General features: G+C 39.1%; 1 protein-coding gene across 4 annotated transcripts in view; it reads left to right on the forward strand.

Moving 5' to 3' along the window:
- Usp45 (ubiquitin specific peptidase 45) overlaps positions 1–17,817 on the forward strand; it is a 122,385-nt gene that overhangs the window by 9,864 nt on the left and 94,704 nt on the right. For 2 of the 4 annotated variants that reach the window (XM_045155013.1, XM_045155012.1), the window contains exons 3-4: positions 2,922–3,091; positions 6,258–6,361. In XM_045155013.1, coding sequence (XP_045010948.1) covers positions 2,922–3,091; positions 6,258–6,361 — 274 coding nt within the window. Of the gene's footprint in view, positions 1–2,918; positions 3,092–6,257; positions 6,362–17,817 lie in introns of all 4 variants that reach the window. The other 2 variants (XM_045155011.1, XM_004660594.2) reach the window with 1 other exon arrangement.

Consider the following 17,817-nt stretch of genomic DNA (forward strand, 5'->3'; position numbering starts at 1 on the left):
GGGGTTTGTTTGCAGTGGCTAGAGGCCCTGTTGTGCCCATTCTCTCTCTATTTGCTTCTAATTTTCTCTATCTCAAAGAAATAAAATAAACAAGATATCCTATTTATTTGTTTATTTATTAGAAAAAAGAGGCAGGTAGAGAGAGAATCCCTGAAAAAAACCATAGTAACAAAACAAATACTTAAATAATATACATCAGACTTCCTTTAATACAGCAAACTAGCAAGCTTGAAACTATTGAAGCTAAAAATTCTTGTGCTGGGTGTAGTGGTACATGGCTTTAATCCCAGCACTCAAGAGGCAGAGATAGGAGGATTGCTGTGAGTTTGAGGTCAGCCTGAGATTCCATAGTGAATTCCAGGACTGCCTGGGCTAGTGTGAGACTCCACCTTGAAAAACCAAACCAAAACAAAACAAAAAAATTATTATTATTATTATTTTTTGAGGTAGGGTCTCATTCTGGCCCTGACTGACCTGGAATTCACTATTTAGTCTCAGGGTGGCCTCAAACTCATGGCAATCCTCCCACCTCTGCCACCCGCATGCTGGGATTAAAGGCGTGCACTACCACACCTGGCTTTTGTGGTTTTATATATTTGTTTTTATTCTACTTCTTTCTTTAGCCTTGCAAGACTCTGCCTTTTTTTGTTTGTTTGTTTTTCGAGGTAGGGTCTCACTCTAGCCCAGGCTGACCTGAACTCACTAAGTAGTCTCAGGGTGGCCTTGAACTCATGGCGATCCTCCTAATTCTGCCTTCCAAGTGCTGGGATTAAAGGTGCGCGCTACCATGCCTGGTGACCCTGTCATTTTTGTCTGATTGCTTGTAGAGTGATTGCTTGTCCTGGAATGATTGCTTTTGTTTTGTGCAGCTGCTTTGCCATTGGGGTGTGTTTGTGTATGTGTTGTTTTGCTTTGTTTCCATGTTTCATTTTGTTTTGTTTTGTCTAGAGGTAGGGTCTTGTTCTAGCTCAGGCTCACCTAGAATTCACTAGGTAGTCTCAGGCTGGCCTCAAACTCACAGCAATTCTGCTGCCTCTGCCTCGTCAGTGTTGGGGTTAAAGGTGTGCCTGGTGCCATTGGATTTTTATTAAATATTTTTATTTCAGGTAGAGAGGGAAAGAGACAGGAAGGAGGGAACAAGGGAAGGAGGGAGGGAGAAGGGAAAGATGAGGAAGAAAGGGGAAGGGAAGAGAAGGAAGGAAAAGAAAGGAAAAGAGAAAGAAAATAACAGGGCCCCTGCAAGTGTCTTTGACCACTGAGCCATCTCTCCAGCCATTTTTGTTTGTTTGTTTGTTTGGTTTGGGCTTGCTGGTCAACTGTAAAGCTTGCAGGGTCCACTGCTGGTTAACACCATTGGTGACTTTTTTGTCCCAACAAGCTGTGTAACTCTTTCTAGCATCCTGACAGCTAGTCAACAGGGAGGAGATTTCCTGCTCAGCTCCAGCTTGTTTTCTCAGTGACCTGTGGCTCAAGCACATGTTGTATTTATAATAGGATCTGACCATCTAGTTCTCATAGATAACCAAGAACCTTGGCAATAGCCTATAGTGTTTTGGGGGCATCAGAGAACCTCTCTGACCAACTACTTGATGGAAGGTATCCCAGACCTGGCACTGAAGTTTTCTTGTAACACTCTCTTCTGGGCACAGCATTTTCTACTTCCATAGGATACTTCTGCCCAAACTCTTTATTTTTTAACATATACAGAGTGAGTTTCCATATAGCTATTCATGACATCTTTAATTTTGATTATCCCTCCTCTAACCCCCTAGGGAGTGAGTGTATGAGTGAGCAGAAAATACATTCAAAATGCTTAACACATTTTCAGTAAACATTTCATCAGAATTTAAAAAATCTTTTTATTTATTTATTTATTTATTTGACAGAGAAAGAGGGAAACAGAGAATGGGTCCTCCAGGGCCTCCAACCACTGCATACGAACTCCAGACACATGTGCCTGCTTGTGCATCTGGCTAACATGGGTCCTGGGGAATTGAATCTGGGTCCTTTGGCTTTGCAGGCAAATGTCTTAACCACTAAACCATCCCCTCAGCCCATTTTATCATAATTTTATTTATTGATTGAAACTGATATTTTGAGCTAGAGTTACATGAAAGCATAAACAAGTACAATAAGGAAATTCCATTTACCTGGCCTTTCCTGCTATTAATGCCTTGGATTGCTGTAGTGCATTATCAGAACTGATGGCACAATTCTTGGCTTATTCATATATATCAAGGTTTGCCTGCACTCACTCAGTCAGTCAGTCTCCCTCCCTCCCTCCCTCCCTCCCTCCCTTCCTCCCTCCCTCCCTCCCTCCCTCCCTCCCTCTCTCCCCCTTCTCTCTGTGTGTATGTGTTATTTTATTTATAGCTTCAGTGAACTTGACCACTACCCTGCATGTTAGCCTTGTAAATCTATGTCCCCCCCGCCACATAGTCCCAAGTACCCACTATTCTCTTGTATAATTACTTTATTTCATGAATGCTATATAGGTGGATTCATGTAATATGTTCATATCATTATGAGTTGTTTTTTTTAACTGCCTATTCATTTTTTAAAAGTTTTTTATTTTTATTTATTTATTTATTTGAGAGTGACAGACAGAGGGAGAAAGAGGCAGAGAGAGAGGAGAGTGGGCGCACCAGGGCTTCTAGCCACTGCAAATGAACTCCAGACTCATGCGCCCCCTTGTGCATCTGGCTAATGTGGGTCCTGGGGAAATCGAGCCTTGAACCAGGGTCCTTAGGCTTCACGGGCAAGCACTTGACTGCTAAGCCATCTCTCCAGCCCAGTTGTTTTGTTTTTGAACCTAGGTTTTTTAGTGTTCAACATTTTAATGGTATATGCTTTTACTTATTAATAGTCGTACTGTGGTTTAACAAAGAAAATGTTTCTTTTTGCTTTATCTTGTTCAGTAGGCTTAACCTGCCAACATGTAAGTCATGCCATCAGTGTGAATCATGTAAAGAAAGCAATTTCTGAGAATGTGTGGTCAGTTTGTTCAGAATGCTTAAAAGAAAGAAGATCCTATGATGGACAGTCAGTACTTCCTTCAGATGTTTGGTTCTGCCTCAAGTGTGGCTTTCAGGTAACAGATGTGTACGTGTATGTCTTATTTTTTTCCTGAAATCCTTACTAGTAGTTTAAAATTTGGTCATGCAGACTTAAAATTGACTTACTCAGTTTAGATCAAAATGCCATCAATGAACTTAGAAATATTTAAGGTAAAGTAAAATAGTAAGCTATGTTTGGAAAGTAATCATATGTGGTTCATATACCTTGAAAGGGAATCTAACCCACTTTTAGTAGTTCTTATATGTGTCTCTGTTTTTTATTTATTTAGGAACTGAATCTAACTTTTTGGATGTGTTTTAAAATCTCCTCCCCAAAGTACTAGTATTATTGCAAAATAATTTACCTTGCTGTTAAGTCTAATAAAGGAATTTTATAATGAAGTCAGAAGTGTATACTTTAACCTGGGCATGGTGATACATTCATATTGCTGGGGTAATGGGTCTCTTTGAGTGTGATGGTACCTGCTCTCAGATCTTAGAGGGTTTATATCAGGAACTAGGATGCTGGGCTCTCAGTGGTCACCAAAGCTCTGAGTTCATTGTCTCACAAAACTTGAAGAATGAATCTCATGGACAGCATAGGATGAGTTTGAAGGAGAAACTTTTATTATAGAGAAAACAAGTGTAAAGAAAAAGCATATTAAGTTTATTGAAAGTAGAAAGCTCTTTGCATCAGCAGGGAGGGAATCTGAACAGGTTGCTGTCAGATGACAGTTGTTTAGTGGTTTGTAAAGCTTTCTGGCCAGAAATAAGTTGATATTTAAAATGACTGGACTGAGAAATGGAGAAGTGTAGCTCTGGCCCACTCATCAATCTCCACATGGTGTCTGTGTATCTTCTTTCCAATCAGGGAACTGATCACTTTCCTCTATCTTGATGAGTGGGCATGGAGGAGTTTTGGTACCCACCTGCAAGCTTTTCAAAGGAGACACAACAGACTCAAGGACAAAAAAACGAGGTGGGGGGGGGGGTCACATGGGGGCCAGCAGGACCCTGCTGAGACCAGCTTTTTTGTCTTTCCCAGAGTCCTGTTCTTCATCTAACCTGCCAGCTGTAAGCCCTCTTCTCTGGAGTTCTTGACCATTTTAACCCTGACATTTATTGTAGTTGTTCTATTCCTAAGGCAAGGACAAAAGGCAAAACTGCTGCCATGGAGCAGCACTGCTGACTCTCAAGGGCTCTCCCCTAACTACCTAGCAGGTTCCTATCTCTTACCCTCTATTATCAGCACAGAAGATTGCTACAAGTTTAAGGCCAACCTTGGCTACAGTGTGAGTTCCAGGCCAACCTGGGATACAGGGTAAGACCTTGTCTCAAAAAACAGCAAGTAGCCGTGTGTGGTGGCGTACACCTTTAATTCCAGCAATTGGGAGGCAGAGGTAGGAGGATCGCGGTGAATTTGAGGCCACCCTGAGACTACATAGTGAATTCCAAGTCAACCTGTACCAGAGTGAGACCCTACCTCAACCCCCCCCAAAAAAAAAGCAAGTAAGCAAAAATGTTTACTTAAAGAAACTATTATTATTAATATTACTGTTATTATTTTGTTATTGTTGTTTTCAACAAGGCTGACCTGGAACTCACTCTGTAGTCATAGGCTAGCCTTGAGCTCACAGAGATCTTCTTACCTTTGCCTCCTGAGTGCTTAGATTGAAGGTGTGTGTCAGTACATCTGTCTAATATTATTTTTTATTACTTATTTGCAGTGAGAAAGAGGGAGAGGAGGGGAGAGAGAGAGAGAATGGACTCTCAGGACCTCTTGCCACAGTAAACTTCAGATATGCCAAAAAGTATATACTTAAAAAAAGGAAGTGGGGAATCTTCCTCACAGAGATAAATCCAGAAGTGGGGCTGGAGAGGTGGCTTAGGAGTTAATGCATTTGCTTGCAAAGCCTAATGGCCCAGGTTCAATTCCCCTGTACCCACATAAGACCAGATGCATAAAGTGGAGCATGCATCTGGAGTTCATTTGCAGTGGTTGGAGGCCTTGGCACACCTATTCTCTCTTGCTCTCTGCTTGCAAATTAATTAATTAATTAAGATACTAAAAAAAAAAAAATCCTGAAGTAGAGCCACTTGAGAGTTAGTAATGAATCTGTAAGGTTTGGTAGTGACCAAGACCACATAAGCCACCCTGAGGCAAAGATGAAAGTTTTTATTTGGGAAAAGCATGAGCTGCCAGGGCTGATTCACAAGAGAGGAGCACAGCCAACCTGAGTTTTCAGGTAGTGGGCTTTATAGAGCTTTTTCAGTTGGGGAAAGGTGAGGAAGGAAAAAAAAAATTCTCATTTGTTAAGTTGAATAGGAAAGTTCTTTTAGGGGAGATCATTACATTAACCATTTAAAATAAGTAGGGGGTGACACTAAAACAGTGACCTGTTGACTTACAAGATAAGGGGGCAAGACACCATGACCTGGAGCATTGTTAGGCAAGTAGGGGATAATGACCAGGTGGTTTCTTGAAGAATGTGGGCAGTCCACTTCCCCATGTCTCTGTCACCATTCTGCTGACCATGGTAACTCCATCTTGGAAGTCTGTCCTGACCTAACATAATTCAAGAGAAAGAATTTTCGAAGCTGAGGTATTTTGTTATGTCCAGTTTTATGGTTTAAGCACATTGAAGATGTTTTATCCTATGTACCATACAACAGTCTCCAAACCCCACAGAAAGGAAAGGAGGATATCTCTATCCTTTTTATAAATATGTGAAATTTCCTGAAATATTCATGACTCTTTTCTCTCATGTCATGTTCACTAACATGTATTTCATCTTACTTATCTAGTGAAGGAAATGATTTTATTGCTTTGTGTCTCAGTTCTCAATGGGGCTGGGTGGAGGTGTGCACAGGTTGGGAAATGTGTGTTTTGGGAAGAGGTACCCTTGGCCTACCAGTATGCTCAGTGTACCAGAATATGGAAGGCAGATGGTGTGCACATTTCCCAAACAGTAGGGAAATTAAGTGCTTCTGATTATGCTAGGTAAGTATATAATGAAAAGCAAGTTAATCATTGCAAAATAATTAAATTTGCTAAGATTCTATAGTTCTGAAATTGTTACTGTTTACTTGAAGTAATAAATGTTTTTTTTTTCCAGTATGTTTGAGTACAATTAAAGTTTTGATTAATTTGAAACTTAACTTACATATATACCACACAAATAGCCTTTTGTCCTTCTTCAGGGATGTGGTGAAAACTCAGAGGGCCAACATTCGCTGAAGCATTTTAAGAGTTGCAGAGCAGAATCCCATTGTATTGTAATTAGTCTGAGTTCCTGGATTATATGGTAAGTTAAATCTTATTAGTACTTGCATCTGGTAAAGAAATCTTTTCCTTTGAGTTTTACAAGGTAAAACTGTCAGTCATATCAGCCTATGTATTTCTCACCTGAACACCATCTGTGGGATAGCTTAAGAAAATTAATATTATCCATGAATATAAAGCTATATTTAGGGGAAAATGTCTAGTTTCTCCCTTTTCTTTCACATTTTCTTTTTTGTTGTTGTTGTTTTTTGTTTTTTTGAGGCAGGGTTTCACTCTAGCCCGGGCTGACCTGGAATTCATTATGTAGTCTAAGAGTGGCCTCGGACTCACGGTGATCCTCCTACCTCTGCCTCGCTAGAGCTGGGATTAAAGGCATGTGCCACCACATTGGCTTTATTTTATTTTGTTTTTTGAGGTAGGGTCTCACACTAGCTCAGGATGACCTGTAATTCACTATGTAGTCTCAGAGTGGCCTTGAATTCACGGTGATCCTCCTACCTCCGCCTCCCAAGTGCACCATCTCACCCTGCTCTTTTACATTTTATTTGTACCGTGAAGAAAAATTCTGTCTACTTGATTTTTGTTTATTTTTATTTATTTGAGATCATCAGACAGACAGACACACACACACACACACACACACACACACACACACACACACACACACACGGGGGCCGAGAATGAGAGAGAGAGAGAGAGAGAGAGAGAGAGAGGGAGGGAGGGAGAGAGGGAGGGAGGGAGGGAGGGAGGGAGGGAGGGAGGGAGGGAGGGAGAGAATGGGCGTGTCAGGGCCTCCAGCCACTGCAGAGGAACTCCAAATGCATGCGACACCTTGTGCATCTGGCTTACATGGGTCCTGGGGAATTGAGCCTTGAACCAGGGTCCTTAGGCTTCATAGGCAAGCGCTTAACTACTAAGTCATCTCTCCAACCCTCTACTTGATTTTTTTTATAATGAATCTACAATAGAAAATTCTTGCATTGTAAGAGGAGGAAGATACTTCATGCAGTCAGGAGGCTCAGTTATTCTCTATAGAAGGAGGGAAGGCCTGGTCATAAGTAGTTCTTAAAACTTCAAGGGTTTCTGCTACTGAGCCGTAGTTGCGAACCCAGCCCAGCTCCCTCTGAATGCCAGAATTAAAGTCATAAGCCATCATTCCTGGCTTAAAATTTTTTTTTTTTTTTTTTTTTTTTTTTTTTTTTTGGTTTTTCGAGTTAGGGTCTCACTCTGGTTCAGGCTGACCTGGAATTCACTATGTAGTCTCAGGGTGGCCTCGAACTCTCGGCGATCATCCTACCTCTGCCTCCCGAGTGCTGGGATTAAAGGCGTGCGCCACCACGCCCGGCTTAAAAATTTTTTTTTTATTAATTTATTTGAGAGAGAGAAAGGCAGATAGAGAATGGGCGTGCCAGGGCCTCTAGCCACTGCTGATGAACTCCAGACATATGGGCTACCTTGTGCATCTGGCTGTATGTGGGTACTGGGAAATTGAATGTGGGTTCAGAAGCTTTGCAGGCAAGTGCTGTAACAGCTAAGCCATCTTTCCAGCCCTTTCTCTGTTTTCAACAATACATTTTTAGTTGCAATCTGTAGATTCTTAAGGCTTCTTGGGTCTTGGGCCTCATGGTATAAATGGTGACTTAATTCTCAAGAAAAAATGTACTAGTACAATAGTGCTTTAAATTTTCATTTGATGTTATATTTAATTATATAATTTTCTATAGTTTATATTTAATTATATAATTTTGCTTTTATCTGTATATAAAGATTAATTTACTGATTTATTTGAGTATATGTATTAGACTTATAATGAAAACAGTGAAAACCATGTTTAGGGATCTATAGAATTCATATTTAAGTCAAATATATTTATAGAAATTTAATTTCTTTTTCATTCTCTTTATTTTTTCTTTGTTTGTATATCCTTGATATTAATCCTCTATCAGATGTATAGCTGGCAAAGATTTTTTCCCATTCTGTAGGTTGCCTCTTTGCTTTATTCACAGTGTTCTTTGGAGTACAAAATCTTTGTAATTTCATGAGGTCCCAGTGGTTAATCTGTGGCTTTACTGCCTGAGTAGTTGGGGTTGTATTCAGAAAGTCTTTGCCAAGACCAATATGTTGAAGGGTTTCCCCTATTTTTTCCTCTAGCAGTTTCAGAGTTTCAGGTCTGATGTTAAGGTCTTTAATCTGTTTGGACTGAATACTTGTGCATGGTGAGAGAGAAGAATCTGTTTTCATCCTTCTACAGATATATATCCAGTTTTTCCAGCACCATTTGCTGAAGAGATTGTCTTTTCTCCAATGAGTATTTTTGGCATTTTTATCGAATATAAGATGGCTATAGCTACCTGGACTTACATCTGGGAACTCTATTCTGTTCCATTGATCTACATGTCTGGTTTTGTGCCAGTACCATGCTGTTTTTGTTACTATGGCTCTGTAGTATAGGTGAAAATCAGGTATGGTGATACCACCAGCCTTATTTTTGTTGCTTAGTATTATTTTAGATATTCAAGGTTTTTTTGTTATTCCAAATGAATTTTTGGATTGTTTTTTATATTTCCGTGAAGAACGCCTTTGGAATTTTGATGGGGATTGCATTAAATGTGTAGATTGCTTTTGGTAAGATTGCCATTTTCACAATATTGATTCTTTCAATCCAGGAACAAGGGATGTTTTTCCACTTCCTAGTGTCTTCTGCAATTTCTTGCCTGAGGGTTTTAAAGTTTTCATTGTAGAGATCCTTTACTTCCTTGGTTAGGTTTATGTCAAGGTACTTTATTTTCTTTGATGCAATTGTGAATGGGAGTGATTCTCTGATTTCATCCTTTGTGTGTTTGTTGTTAGCATATATAAAGGCTACTGATTTCTGTATTTATTTTGTATCCTGCTACATGGCTGTAGGTGTTTATCAGCTCTAACAGTTTGCTAGTAGAGTCCTTAGGGTCCTTTATATATAGAATCATGTCATCTGCCAGTAATGATAACTTGATCTCTTCCTTTCCAATTTGTATCCCTTTTGTGTGTGTCTCTTGCCTTATGGCTATGGCTAAGACTTCCAGTAGTATATTAAATAAAAGTGGGGACAGTGGACGCTCTTGTTTTGTTCCTGATTTTAGTGGAAAAGCTTGCAGTTTTTCCCCATTTAGTAATATGTTGGCTGTAGGCTTGTCATAAATAGCCCTTATTATATTGAGGTATGATCCTTCTATTCCCAGTCTCTGTAGGACTTTTATCATGAAGGGATGTTGGATTTTTGTCAAACGCTTTCTCTGCGTCTAATATGATGATCATGTGATTTTTGTCTTCCAGTCCATTTATATAATGTATTACATTTATAGATTTGCATATATTGAGCCATCCCTGCATCTCTGGCATAAAGCCTACTTGGTCAAGGTGAATGATCTTTCTGATATATCCTTGTATTCTGTTTGCCAATAGTTTGTTGAGAATTTTTGCGTCTATGTTCATGAGGGAGATTGGTCTGTAATTTTCTTTTTTTGTTCTGCCTTTGCCTGGTTTTAGTATCAGGGTGATGCTGGCTTCATAGAAGGAGTTTGGTAGAATTCCTTCTTTTTCTATTTCCTGGAAAAGCTTAAGAAGCAATGGTGTTAGTTCTTCTTTGAAGGTCTGGTAAAATTCAGCAGTGAATCCATCTGGGCCTGGCCATTTTTTAGTTGGGATTTTTGATAACTGCTTGGATCTCCATGCTTGTTATAGGTCTATTTAAGTGATTAATCTCATCTTGATTTTTTTTTCATCTTGATTTAGTTTAGGTAGGTCGTATAAATCAAGAAAATCCTCCATTTCTTTCAGATTTTCATACTTTGTGGGTATATGATTTTATAGTATGTCCCTGTGATTTTTTGAATTTCTCTGGCATTTGTTGTGATGTTATCTTTTTCATCTCTAATTTTATTAATTTGTGTCTCTTCTCTCTTTCTTTTGGTCACATTTGCTGAGGGTTTATCAATCTTGTTTATCCTTTCAAAGAACCAACTCTTTGTTTTATTAATTCTTTGGATTTTTTTTTAGTTTCTATTTCATTAATTTCTGTCCTAATCTTTATTATTTCTTCTCATATGCTGATTTTGGGTTTGCCTTGTTCTTCTTTTTCCAAGGCTTTAAGGTGAAGCATTAGGTCATTTACTTGTGACCTAATTTCTTTTTTTTTTAAATTAATTAATTAATTTATTATTTGAGAGTGACAGACACAGAGAGAAAGACAGATAGAGGGAGAGAGAGAATGGGCGCGCCAGGGCTTCCAGCCTCTGCAAACGAACTCCAGACGCGTGCGCCCCCTTGTGCATCTGGCTAACGTGGGACCTGGGGAACCGAGCCTCGAACTGGAGTCCTTAGGCTTCACAGGCAAGCGCTTAACCTCTAAGCCATCTCTCCAGCCCTCTAATTTCTTAATATAGGCACTTAACGTTATAAATTTACCTCTTGAGACTGCTTTCATTGTGTCCCAGAGATTTTGGTATGTTGTGTTCTCATCATTTGGCTATAAATTTTTTGATTTCTTGATTTTTGGTGTTTCTTATGTCATATATATTTTTGCATCTTGGATTATTTAATGCTTAAATTTTCCAGTTAGCTGGGTATTATGAGATGTATCAATCAATCTGATGTTATATATCTTCAGGGTAGGAGGCGCTAGTTGTGGCTCTGAAGACTCTCAGAGTATCTACAAAAGTGACTGTAGGTGTTGGGTGTGCCTGCTATGAGAGTATTCAAGTAGGGTAAGAGGAGCAAAATCCAGGCAGATTCTAAAACTTAACTAAACTACACTGTCTATGAAAAACAGCACAGAGTATTTGTCCAAGAGTAGATATTATGACAACTAGATTCCTCTGTCTGTCCCTTAGGCTGTGTGGTGCCTCACCCACTCCCTTAATCCTGACAACAAGGCAGTTAAGATTTCTGGTCTATAGAGGGTTCCAAGTCAGCTTATGACCAGGTGAGACCCTTCCCTAATGTATAAGAGAAGAGTAAACAAAGCCACTATAATTCAAGAAGCAACAAATAACAAGCCCAAAATACAGTTTATTTAAGAATGGCAAATTTGACCATCCATCTGATTTCACATATAATTTATCCTGATATGGAAGGTGCAATTAGCACTTCTGGTTTAGGCATATATACCAGCTTTATTAGCCAGGTTCTGACCTGGTGTAGTCCCAGTTACCTTTTGGGATGATTTTGGTCTCAGCTGCGCTCTTGATTGGGTCCCTCTTTAGTGCTCTGTCAGTTCAAGTAGGTGTGGCCGGGTCCCTGGACTGCTGCTCTGTTCCTGAGGGCTGGGCACTGGTGGTGGGGAAGGGAGGGGAGCCGATGCTGCTCAGTTTGCCTGCTCTTACATGCGTTCTTGTATCTTGTGATCTGCTCCTCCTTTGTTCACTGCTGTTCTCCCTTCACGTTTCTTGAGTTTGCGGAGAGCTCTGGTGTGAGTGGAAAATCCCCTTGCATGGCTTTTACTGTGGCTCAAGCTGAGCCTGCTGCGGTCTTGCGCGGACCCGCCCCTATGGAGCAGCTTCTGTCAGCCTGACCTGTGCAGGCTCTGGATGCTCTGGATCTCTCCTACTTCTCCACTGCTGTTTCAATTTCCTGTATACCTCACTTTTTAGTAAAAGTGTGTATTTTGCTGGTTTTTTTTTTTTTTTTTCCCTCCTAGGTTGCTTTGGTGTGGTGGGCCATCTTAACCAGAAGTTCCTCACCTAATTTTTAAAAACAATAAAAAATAACAATTCCAGTTGAAAATTTCATTAATATGGATCAAAGGGAAGGCTAGGCTGAGTTAGAGAAAAACTTGAACTGTATTAAAAAAGTCACATATTTGTGGACTTAATCATGGCTAGGACAGGGTTGCTCCACAGTGCATGTAATGCTGCTTTAAGCATGCTGGATCTTACCTCTGGCTTCAAATCAGTTCCATAGAGAGATCATGGGAACTCCATTGGTGCCAGCTCTGTGTCCTGTTAAGTCTGATTTGTTGATTAAGCATTTCTGTATTTTCTATAAAGTTCTGCTGGTCAGTCTCAAGTCTAAACAGAAGCAGTGATGTGCACTTAAAATAATACATACATGAAGACTTTAAAAATACTCAAAAGTTTGTTGAAGATTCATTTGCCTTGTTTTCCTTCATTACTGATTTGTGAACCCTCCTGTCTTGCTTTTTCATCTATAAAAATGAAAGTACATTCTATGATGACATTTACTTAAAATAGTAATGTCTTTATGATTTTTATGAGTAATTTAACAAGATAATGTAAGGTTCAGGAGTGATTAAGACCATGGGGAGCACTCTGAGGCAAAGATGGAAGCTTTTATTCAGGAAACATGAGCTGCCAGAACTGACTCTCAAGAGCTCTATACAGAACTCTTCAGTTGGGGGATGATGGGAAAGGGAAATAGCTAGGGTGTGAGACCAGAACAGTGACCAGGTGAGAGATAAGGGTCAGGAAACCTAGACCTAGGGCATTATTAGGCAAGGAAGGGAAAATGGCTGGGTGGTTCCCTGAGGAGTGTGGATGACCCACTTCCTTAGGTCTCTGTCATCCTCCTGCTGTCCTCAGTGACTCCATTTTGTCCTGACCTAACATCCCAGCCTTTTGTCAATGATAAGAGACTAAGGTTAATTTTTTAATGCTGACCCTAAGGGCAATGAGTTCTTATGGGAAAGGCTGGATAATGCAGGTGATGGGTCTCTCTTTAGGGTAGGTGATGAGGAGGCACTTTCATGGTGGCGAGAGGTAGCAGAGTGGTAAGATCAGTAGCACCAGTGTAACTTGTTTTTATGACTTCGTCCTGAATGAAACAGAGTGTTCTTTCATACCATCCCTGTATTGAGCTGGCTTCAAGGCAGTTGCTGGTAGACACCTCTTATAGAGAAAGTGAAGGAGATGGGCTCTGTGCACCCCATGAGAAGACAGAAGGGAAAATAAAGGAGCTTGTTATTCTTGTCAACAGCTATGAAATGAAAATGCCAGGTGTAAAGGGAGGAAGAGCAGTCAGAGGTGAGGGATAGAGGGCTTGGGGCAAGAGGAGGCAGTGGGCCATTTTAGGATCAGAGGAAGAGTAGGAACACAAGGGAGTTTAAGTTTGAGAGTGCCCATTGGCATGGCAGTGCACTTATCCCTGGATGAGATAGGGTAAGGGCTAAGGAAGGAGGCGGCCCAAGGAATAGTTTTGATTCTGTCTAAGGCAAGTGGGAGGAGCTGGGGTCTGGGTAGGTGAAGTTAACCAGGGATAGGCAGAGGCAGAAGACCTGAGTTAATGTTAGAATCAGCATCAGACAGGGGAGCCTATTAGTTCAAATCATTGTTTATATTGTAGTTATATTTTTCTTACTGGATAATTAAGAACATGTAGGCTGCCCTAATTAACTGTATATTTTGGAGGTCAATAATGGTGCTGTAGGAGAGACTCAGGGACCTGTGAGGATTTCTATGATTCCCAGCATTGTCATCTGCTAGGATAAGCCAAGGCCATTCTGACCAAGAGGCCCTCCCTCTTTTGGGAAGCCTGGAGGGCTGATTTTCCTCTAATATGACTCTCCTGTTACAGATAAATTGACTTGGAATTCAGTTCTGGTTCTCCATTCAAGAAGGCAGGTAACTTACCAGAGGCTGCAAGTTCAAGTGTCCTATCATCTCCTGTGGCCTTTTGACCTGGGAGCAGGAACAAAAATATTTGTTATCCTTTTAACTCCAATGTTTCCAATTTGTTTCAGCTTCTACATATGGTTATTAATCACTCAGAGAGACTGTACATATTTGATTAGCAAAACAGATTAAAAAGGGTGCAGAACATATCTGGTTAGCAAAGCATATCTGGTTAGAGAATGACACAATACTTTAAAAATCATTCTGATTAATATTTAAGTTTAGTTGTCAGGTGACAGTGTAAACTACATCTGGAACATGGAAAGCACATACATTTCATCTTTTAAGTATCTGTCAGTTATAAGTATAAGCGGACCATTTTAGTAGCCCTGAAAACAATATTTTATCAATTATTTTATTAATAACTTTAAGCTAATTGATTTAATCTAGAAATTGTATGCCAGGAAAAAGGCAGGACTGTATAAAAACTTAGCATCTATGTTTGAAAATAACTTTGGCTAGTCTGTATACCAGTGTAAGTACCAGTTACCCCCCAAACTGGAAGCAGACCAACAATTTAAGCTTTTTTTTTTTTTTTTTAGGGCAGGAAACATGTTTTAAGTATCAATATCTCTATAAGCAATGAACTTAAGATACTAGAAATAATTGAGACTAACTATACATAGCTCAAGAATAAAATAAAACTTGGCCATTGTTGAGTTAAGCAAGCCTGATTTTAATATACATTAGAGACAATGTGACAGACACAAAGCAATTTCTTAAATAACTATCTTTTACCATTGAACAATTTTAAGGCTTAACTAAGGAAATGTTTATGACTGTTACATGAAGCTTATATAAACTATATTAACTTTATATACCATAGATTTGTTTAAGACATGGGGAGCTTTTTTACTTTTTCTAAGAACAAAGTCACAGTAAGTCACTTTTTGTAAGACTGCGTTTATAACCTCAGTGATAATCATCTAGCAAAACCAGCATGAACAAGACAGGAACCATCTTAAAATTATAGAGTGTTAGCTAGGCATGGTGTTGCATGCTTATTGGCAGTCAAACATCATGGACTTTGTATAAACCAAATTATAATATTCTAATATTTTGATATCTGGGAAAGTCTGATATTAACAAAAAGTTGAGTTTACATATTTAAGGCACAGAGAATAAACTAGGAACAAACAATCTGCTGACAGAATTTAACACAAACAAGAAATCTATATTATATAGTTATATTTTTGGCTTAAATATGAGGACATGAAAAATTTTATAATTTTCCAAGTTTATTTGGATACCTTTATATGCATTCATTTTTTGAGAAGATTCATTGCTCTCTCTCTCTCTCTCTCTCTCTCTCTCCCTCCCTCTCTCTCTCTCTCTCTCTCTCTCTCTCTCTCTCTCTCTCTCTCTATATATATATATATATATATATATATATACACACACACCCACATACACACATACATATACATATATATATCTCCATATACATACATATACATATACATATACATATACATATATATATATATATATATATATATATAATTTGTTTATTTGAGGGAGAGAATGGGTATGCCAGGGCTTCCAGCCACTGCAAATGAACTCCAGATGTGTGTGCCCTATTGTGCATCTGGCTAACATGGGTCCTGGGGAATTGAACCTGGGTTCTTTGGCTTTGCAGGCAAGCGCCTTAACTGCTAAGCCATCTCTCCAGCCCAAATTTAGCACTCTTAAAAGCTACATATGATATCCATCCAATATATAAGTCAGTTTTGAAGTTAATGTGTCTATATTTAATATACTCAAAGAATAGAGGAACTGGATTAAACTGACATGATCTAATGAAAAAGGTCTCATGAAAAAGAGAGGGCATCAGCATGTCAGGGCCATTTGTTACTGCAAACAATTTTCAAAACAATTTCCAAATGTATGTTCCACTATGTGCATCTGGCTTTGCAAATAAGCACCTTTAACTGATGAGCCTATATCTATCTATCTATCTATCTATCTATCTATCTATCTATCTATCTATCTATCTATTTAATCTCTTCCAAATCAGTTTTATAGAACTATATTGAAGTCCAAACATACACAGACATTTTATGACACAATCTGTAACTATTTAAACCTTAATTAACTCTATAATTCTGTCTGTGGTACTTTGATAAACTTGTTCAGTGATGATGTAAGTTAAAATTAAAATATTAAGACTGATTGTTGGAGTAATTGAGGAATTACATCTTTTTAAAAAAATTTTTTTGTTAATTTTTATTTATTTATTTGAGTGTGACAGCGAGAGAAAGAGACAGAGAGAGAGAGAGAATGGGCGCGCCAGGGTTTCCAGCCACTGCTAATGAACTCCAGACGCATGCGCCCCATTGTGCATCTGGCTAACGTGGGTCCTGGGGAATTGAGCCTTGAATTGGGGTCCTTAGGCTTCACAGGCAAGTGCTTAACTGCTAAGCCATCTCTTCAGCCCAGGAATTACATCTTAAATCACAACATTGTTTAAAATTTTTTTAACTGTTCACCATGAAGTAAATAGTTTTCAAGTGTGTGACAGATAAATACTGTTTAATGTTTCAAATGTGGTCAATTTACCTTATAAAATAGGGGGAAAAAGAGTAAATAATTCCTCTGTGAGATTTTTTTTTGAGGCAGGGCTTTAGATATAATAACCTTAGGAGAGGATTAAATATTAATGAGTCAGTTTTAACCTTAAGATTAGTTAAAAGGTTGACAAATAAAGGAACCTAGTTAACTTGGTTGGGTACTCTAAATTTAATCTTTCATGACCATTATTATGACCAGATTAACATCAGTGAATTAAAGTTAAGTTTATAACCTGAATACCTATCAACCTGCTACCAGCCCAGTCTGACCTGGAATTCAGTAGGTAGTCTCAGGGTGGCCTTGAACTCATGGTGATCCTTTTACCTCTGCCTCAGGAGTACTGGGATTAAAGGCATGCGGCACCATGCCCAGCTTAGAAATTGTTTTTTACAAATTTATGATCGAGTACTTCTAAATTTAAATATAGAGGCTATTGTCTATTACTAGTTTCATAGAAGCATAAACAGATAAAGCAAATGTAAAGCAGTTACAATTTCTTTTTTTTTTATTGCCAATATATATATTTTTTTATATTAACATTTTCCATAAGAAGTCCCCATCTGTTTATAGCGACTTGACGTTTTCCTGTCATCATGCTGAGGTCGGATCCTGAGATTCCCTGTGTTTGCAGCCCCCTGGCTCTGCAAGGCAGGGAAGCTAAGCCTTTATTTCCCCCCTAAATTCCAGGGAGAGTTTTGGTTTTCCCTCGGGGCTATAGGCTGCTTTTTGCTCCTGCCATTTTATATCTCTTTGTAGAATCTTGCTAGTATGGTGGGCTTGGTGGAAAACATCCCTACAATGAAATGGCACTACTCAGAATGAAAATCATTCTGCAATCTTAGGGCTGTGAGCCAAGTACATCCTCATACACATATTCATTTTAAGTGCACTTTTCATATAGACCCTAGACAACCAATTCCCCTTCACACATTCATTCATTCATTTATTCAGAAGTTATGTATTCCCATTTAAAATTTCTATTTTATAACTCTGGAGACTAAAATCAAACCTTGTTACCAATCAAGGTGTCGGGAGAGGCTGAGGGAGCTGGAGGAGCCAGAGGAGCTGTTGGGGTGAGGTGGCTAGAAGGACCTGGTGAGAAAAGCCGGTGGAGCAGAGAGAAGGCCATACCTGCAGAGTGAAAAATAGCGTATTTCAGACCATTTGCCTGTACATTGGCAGAAGTTTTGTTTTTTTTTTTTTTTTTTTTTTTTTTTTTTTAATTAGTGAGAATTTGGAA

Source organism: Jaculus jaculus, chromosome 7, assembly GCF_020740685.1.
Source record: "Jaculus jaculus isolate mJacJac1 chromosome 7, mJacJac1.mat.Y.cur, whole genome shotgun sequence".
NCBI lineage: Eukaryota > Metazoa > Chordata > Mammalia > Rodentia > Dipodidae > Jaculus > Jaculus jaculus.